The following is a 7,348-nucleotide window of genomic DNA, read 5'->3' as shown; positions in this document are numbered from 1 at the left end:
ATTGTGTTACTTTTTATACTTTACTTTATTTGGTAAATATATTCTTAACTCTTCTTGAACTGCACTGTTTGTTAAGGGCTTGTAAGTAAGCATTTTGCGGGTAAGGTCTACACTTGTTGTATTCGGCGCATGTGACAAATAAAGTTTGAGTAGATTTGAAGATATTCTGTTGTGTCTTTGGCATAAAAATCTGTGTAAATGTCTTGCTGAAAAAAAAACTCTATCTCAGGGTTAGGTTTTCAAAAGAGACTTTTGACCTGTGATTTGACAAACATACCCATAACATGATGCTGCCAACACAGTACTTAAAAATACAACGGATTTCACTATGTGTTGTGTTGTATTGGATATGACCTAAACCTGTAGTTTTTCATTTAGGTCAAAAAAGTAATGTCTTTGCGGTGTTGTCTTGCAGTATTACTCAACGGCCTTGTAGCAAACAAAATGGATGATTTTGAGTGTTTTTTTTAACACAGGCCTCCTTCATTACACTTTGTCATACAGGCCAGTAATATGGAGTGAATTAAATGTTGTTGACCCTTTTGTATTTTCAAGTATTGTGGTGGCAGCAGTTTGTTCGGATGAAAATAAATATAAAAGGACTTAAATATGCTTTAAAAACAGAGACAGCGTTTGAATATTGCTGTCCATTGATGATTCACAACTAAATTTAGTGACGTGAGCAATTTTGACAAAAACGATGGATATACACTGTGTTCAAAACATCTCAAACACTTCTTAATATTGAGTTGTACCCCGTTTTGCCCTCAGAACAGCCTCATTTCATTGGGGCATGAACTCTACGAGGTGTCGAAAGCATTCCACAGTTGACTCCAATGCTTCCCATAGTTGTGTCAAGTTGGCTGGATGTCCTTTGCATGGTGGACCGTTCTTAATACACACATAGGATACTGATGAGCATGAAAAAAGCAGCAGCATTGCAGTTCCTAACAAACTCAAACCGGTGCGCCTGCCACCTACTACCATACCTCACACTTAAATCTTTAGTCTTGCCCATTCACCCTCTGAATGGTACACATTCACCTTCTGAATGGTACACATTCACCCTCTGAATGGCACACATACAGTACACAATCCATGTCTCAATTGTCTCAAGGCTTAAAAATCATTATTTAACCTGTCTCCTCCCCTTCATCTACACTGAAGTGGATGTAACAAGTGACATCAATAAGGGATCATAACTTTCCATCTCTATTCACCTGGGCAGTCTATGTCACGGATATTAGCATAATGTACATGTTTTGTACACTCAGTGTATGTTGCCCTAAGAGTTGTGTAAGGTTGGTAGACTCTATATAAAGCAATTATTCACAGCTGTAATGACTGCCAAAGGTATTAACTCTGGGGTGTTTAATTTTGTATTTCTTAGTAATTTGGAACATTTTCCCTTGTGGAGTAGATTGTGTAGATCAATAGGAAAAACATTTAATGTAATCAATTTTTAGCAAATTGTGAAGACTGTGCAAGGGGTGTGTAAACTTTCACTAGCAACTATCTTTGTTACGTAATAACACTCCCAAATCACACTTATCTCTTTGTTTTAATAGATTTTTTTTTTTAAATGGCCGCCTGTGGCGTCTCTTTGTCTCTGTGTGATAATGGCAGAGAATGCGGCTAGCGTAGGACACGTTTAAACATAATCACCAGAGACATGATAAACCCAGAATCCCTGGGTAATTACTGCATCTAAAAACCGGAGGGATTTACACTCCCTATCTCCCTGCTGTTGTTTTAAATGGGTGAACAGCTGGAATGGGAAGCATTAACAACTGACAGCATAATGAGGAGAAGATTGTGAAATCGGATTATTGTATAATTCCTTCTATTGATGGTTTTGTACTCTGAAGTCTTTTCTCGTCCCTCTTTAAAACAAATGTCTTCCAAACCAGGCATCCGAGTGAACGCTGCAGAGGGAAAAAATTGTATATTTGAGGCTGACTTTCGGTAGACTTCAGTAATTTAAGTACATCATCCTCACAGATGGTTAAAAGGATAGCCCACCTCAAAATGTGTCTGGTGTTAGACATTTCCTTTTGATTTCTCCAGAGAAGCTCCTTTAAATCTGTTGAACATCTTTTTCAGAATGGTATCAATATCCCACATATTTCTGGTCCATGGGCCTGAGGTTGCGAGGCACTTGCTGAAATCTTACTGACTTCTCTCTCTCTCTCTCTCTCTCTCTCTCTCTCTCTCTATTTCAGCTTGAAGCAGGTCCAGCAGTGAAGCACTGGAACCAGAGACCTGGGGACATGTGGAGAATGGGAAAATGGGAATACTAAACTTGGGAAAACAGAGCATTTTAAAACGAAAATAATATTGGTTGTGGAATTTTGGAAGACTGAGAGACTTCTACAGATGGCTTAGGACTGTGTGTGTGTGTGTGTGTGTGTGTGCGTGTTTGTGTGTGTGTGTGTACGTGCGTGTGTACGTGCGTCTCTCTGTGTGTGTACATGTGTCTCTCTCTGTGTGTGTGTGTGTATGTGTGTGTGTGTGTGTGTGTGTGTGTGTGTGTGTATGAGTGTGTTTTTAATCTGACGATGTCTTGGAGGTTACTGAGTGTTTGATATGTGTACTTTGACCCCACAGCAGTCAGAAAACCATTGGATATTGCTAGCGATCGCCATGCAGTTTGGGTGCGTCCCAAATGGCACCCTATTCCGTTTATAGTGCACTTCTTCTGACGAGGGCCCATAGGGCTCTATTAAAAAGCAGTGTACTATAGAGATTCCTTTTGTGAACCACAATCCTACAATCTAACTAAGTGATGTCAGTGTTACCCAGAGCGGTGATATCCGCTACAATGATAGTCATAGAGTACAAGAAACAAACTCATCACCACTATATCCGTCCAGAGGGTCAGGGCTGCAATACATACACCACTATGTATACAAATATATAATAAATATATTCATACAATATATTTTCTAAACGCCTGGAAGTTATCTGTGCAACAGCTTCGGTGCTCAGTGAGTAGCTCATAAACATATATTGATATCTATAGTAAATATATGCAAATGTAACGTATGTTCACATACGTTTAGATATTCAACTATGTTTTGGGCACTCAGTTCCATGCAGAAACAAGGAGAGGAAAGACAAATATGTCAGCCAATTGAAAGGTTTCCCAGCTTTGGGTGATGCCAGACAGTCTTTGGTGCCTATGTAATACAAACTGTAACACAGCCATTTTTAAAGTGGTAGCCGATGTCCTGAATTTGTCACTAAATGTCTGATCATTCAACCCAGATAGACAGGGATATGCATTGTATGTGACACTTCTATTCAGAGCGATATAAAGTCAATTCATTTGAATACAACGTTTTAAGGATACAATCTGTAACTTGAATGTCCTCAGTGGCTACTCGATGTATTGCAAACACACTTGGCCAAGACGCTAAACAAAAATCTACCGGTTAGGTAAACACTCTCTTCACTTTATATACACAAGTTCAGTGGCAGCACTTCGGACTGGAATTGAAGTAACAGATTGTAACTTTAAACAACCACATAGTTCTTTTAAACTAAGGGTCAGTATCTATGGTTCATTAAACATTCCTATATAGTACCTCTGTGATTAATGATGTCATAGACACGAGACAGTGTCAGTCAGAATCCCTTTTCTCTGAAACCATATATGAGACGACACCATTTGTTTTTAGAGCATTCTGATCTAGAGTCAGTTTGCAGTTCCCTGGACTCACTGGAATAAAGCACTTACTGTATTCAGGTTGGTGGCCCTCAGTAACAAAGTGTTATTGTTTACCTTGAGAAAGCCATGAGAAGTAACTCTGCCACTACCAAAACATATGGTAAGACATCAATGGAACGCAGACTGTTGGGGACAGCACAAGGACGCCATCATTGGCACTCATTCAAAAATGCTGATCCGACAAAGTTATTATTTGTCAAATCCGTCATAAATGATGTGTTCTAACAGGCCAACAATGTAGTTACTAAAATCTGATTTGAATATACAGTATTTGGCTGTTTTGCTGCATACTATTTAGAAGTTGTCCTTTTCAGGTTTACATATTTATTTGCTAACTAGTGACGCCCGTTCGGATAAGCTGGTAATGGTGGAGCATAGCTGGTGGTGGTGGAAGTTGTAATGCAGTTGATTGATGGCGATGAAATGAACATGTATTCGAGGTTAAAACCATACAAGCATTATACTTTTATTTTGACCTCAACATAGTGTGAAATATACACATATATACAATAGACTAAATTTAGGCTCATTTTCCTGGGGGACAATGAGGAGATTCTAGATCTATCCTCACGGAGGACACGTGCGTGGCGTTTCCATGGTTTTAGTCAAACTCTTACGTGATCTATCTAACGGTTACCACCAACCTATGTTTGTCATGGGCATCTCTAGCTACTGGTAAATCGTATCGTTCTAAAAAGGCAAGACAACAAACAGACTTGCCTTTAAAAGGACACAGTTCCATGCTATGCCGTTTTTCTGTTTGTTGATGTTGTTGAGAGTTTAATGTATTTTTCCCCTGTGAAGTGGTGAACACATTAAAAAAAAAATATTTTTGCTTTGCGTTTTAACAGATTTCACAGTTTCTGTCTTGAATGTTTTTGACCTGATTGGATTCTCTGTTTCTGTCTTGAATGTTTTTGACCTGATTGGATTCTCTGTTTCTGTCTTGAATGTTTTTGACCTGATTGGATACTCTGTTTCTGTCTTGAATGTCAGGGAAGGGTTTTCTGCAATCAGGACTTTTAAACAACCATGTCAATGTGAGTTTCGAGGTATGGGTTTTAATGAAGTAAAAACATTTTTGTTTTCTGTAAATATGAGGGTAAAACAATTGTGTGGTTTTCTAGACCCGTTAAGAGTTTGGTCACACTTTATTTGGATAGTCCATCTATATGTTCTCAACAGATGGTCATACTATCAACAAACTATGGGTTGATAAGAAACAGCGTGCTAAGGTTACAGTTAGGGTTAGGTTTAGAATAAGGGTTAGGGTTAAGATTAGGGTTAGGGTAAGGGATAAGGTTAGGGTTAGGTTTAGAATAAGGGTTAGGGTTAAGATTAGGGTAAGGGATAAGGTTAGGGCTAGGTTTAGAATAAGGGTTAGGGTTAAGATTAGGGTTAGGGTAAGGGATAAGGTTAGGGTTAGGTTTAGAATAAGGGTTAGGGTTAAGATTAGGGTTAGGGTAAGGGATAAGGTTAGGGTTAGGTTTAGAATAAGGGTTAAGGTTAAGATTAGGGTTAGGGTAAGGGATAAGGTTAGGGTTAGGGTTAAGATTAGGGTTAGGGTAAGGGATAAGGTTAGGGTTAGGTTTAGAATAAGGGTAGGGTTAAGATTAGGGTTAGGGTTAGAAGATAGTTAGTTGAAATATTACTGAGTCTGTAGATAGTCTGTAGAGCATCTACAGATGGACTATCTAAATAAAGTGTTACTAAGAGTTTTGTATTGATAGGTTGAAACACATCACATCATGACCTTTGTTGAGTTGTCATTATGATAATGAGTGGTAAGGTAAACGATTATTACAACCGTGACACAGATATATTAAATATGTATGGTAGAAATGGCATAATGGTTGATCCTTTCTGTCTGCTAAACAACATTCCCAGTGGGCAAAATGGGTTGAAAAGACTTGATTACAACCATATTATAACCAACAACGTCATTACAACGAGCTTTGCCTGCTGGGTTGAAATAGCAACACACTCCATAGAAATGTAGCAGTATTGAAGCCTCATTCTACATGCCTGTTCCTGGGTTGTCTTGGGACCACATATTTCCCTAGGACTTTCTTGGAACCCAAATGTGAAATCCATTTTGGAAAATGGTCAAACTAACTCAACATGGACACACGAGTTGAGGAGAGTACACAAGACAGGGTTGGAGCTGTATCAGAATCTGAATAAGTGTTGAATCTGAAGTTTAACTTGAACATTAACTTAAATTTGACCCTAAATGACCGAGGAAGGTGACCATACAAGCATGGCAGCATTGTGTCAACCTTGAGACAATGTAGCTGTAAAGTTCTCCCAACGTTGCCTGCAATGTTATAGTAAGACGGGATCTTAGGACACGCTAACTGATTCATACTTTATAGCTACAGTTCAGTGTATGGGGAGGACAATCATCACATTGACTCTCCTTCTATGAGCTATGAAGACACACCAGTTCGCTGAGAGACCTTGTAAGCTCAAATAAATGTCTCACTCATGTACTGTATATGAACATAGAAACAAACGCTGCATCAAACACAATGACATTTCAGTCTCCAAATATCTTCAAGCTAAGTATTGTATCATTCGGCATGTGATAATGATCATGGCCACTTGCTGGTTCCATTGACTGGATGCATTTCAACTGAATCTTAAAGATGGAATCCGCAGTAGGGAATCCGCAGTAGGGATCCGCAGTAGGGAATCTGCAGTAGGGATCCGCAGTAGGGAATCCGCAGTAGGGAATCCGCAGTAGGGAATCCGCAGTAGGGAATCCGCAGTAGGGAATCCGCAGTAGGGAATCCGCAGTATGGAATCCGCAGTAGGGAATCCGCAGTAGGGAAAAACAGTAGGGAAAAACAGCGCCACTGGCCGCCACACTGCCTTTCTTATTGTTTTTGTTCCCGAGCTGGGGAGGTTATGTATATCGATGATTCACCTTGAATAACATTGTGTTAGATACTGTTATGAGATCTTGTTACGAGTACAATAGAGTGCTGCAATGGAATATTCTGTGGGTGAATGGAATGTATGTTCGTGAACAGCAGAACTGCCAGAACTGCACATTTGTAAACATACTCGGTGATGATGATGATGATGATGATGATATTTTGTCTTTCGAATCTGAAATCTAAGTCTCCTGATGTCTTTGATCCATCTCCTTGTGAATCTGCAATGGTTGTGTCATACACTCTCTCTCACACCACACACACACACACACACACACACACACATCACACACCACACTCTTTCTCTGCAACACACACACACATTGTCTCTCTCAGTAGCCAAACACTGTGCATTAGACAGCTTACACCTGAGAGTAACACTCACTTAAAATGTCCTGCCTTAAACTCTGGAAGCCCAATCAGCCGAATCCTGGTGTCAACCATCTGATTCCTGATGTCTTAGCTTTCAGATTGAAGAGTAAAGCCCTGACTAAGACAAGGGACATTGTCTGTAAAATATACAGTTGAAGTCGGAAGTTTACATACACTTAGGTTGGAGTCATAAAAACACATTTTTCAACCACTCCACAAAGTTCTTGTTAACACACTATAGTTTTGGTAAGTCGGTTAGGACATCTACGTTATGCATGACACAAGTCATTTTTCCAACAATTGTTTA

The 7,348-nt window shown here is 39.4% G+C and overlaps 1 protein-coding gene across 4 annotated transcripts in view; it reads left to right on the top strand.

Moving 5' to 3' along the window:
* LOC129828745 (zinc finger matrin-type protein 4-like) overlaps positions 1–5,580 on the top strand; it is a 116,842-nt gene extending 111,262 nt beyond the window's left edge. For all 4 annotated transcript variants that reach the window (XM_055889916.1, XM_055889917.1, XM_055889918.1 and 1 more), the window contains one exon: positions 2,223–5,580. In XM_055889916.1, the coding sequence (XP_055745891.1) occupies positions 2,223–2,244 (22 nt within the window). In that variant the 3' untranslated portion in view covers positions 2,245–5,580. The remainder of the gene's footprint in view (positions 1–2,222) is intronic.
* Positions 5,581–7,348: the final 1,768 nt, after the last annotated feature.

Source organism: Salvelinus fontinalis, chromosome 30 (assembly GCF_029448725.1).
Source record: "Salvelinus fontinalis isolate EN_2023a chromosome 30, ASM2944872v1, whole genome shotgun sequence".
Lineage (NCBI taxonomy): Eukaryota > Metazoa > Chordata > Actinopteri > Salmoniformes > Salmonidae > Salvelinus > Salvelinus fontinalis.
This window is presented reverse-complemented; position numbering and strand designations above follow the sequence as displayed.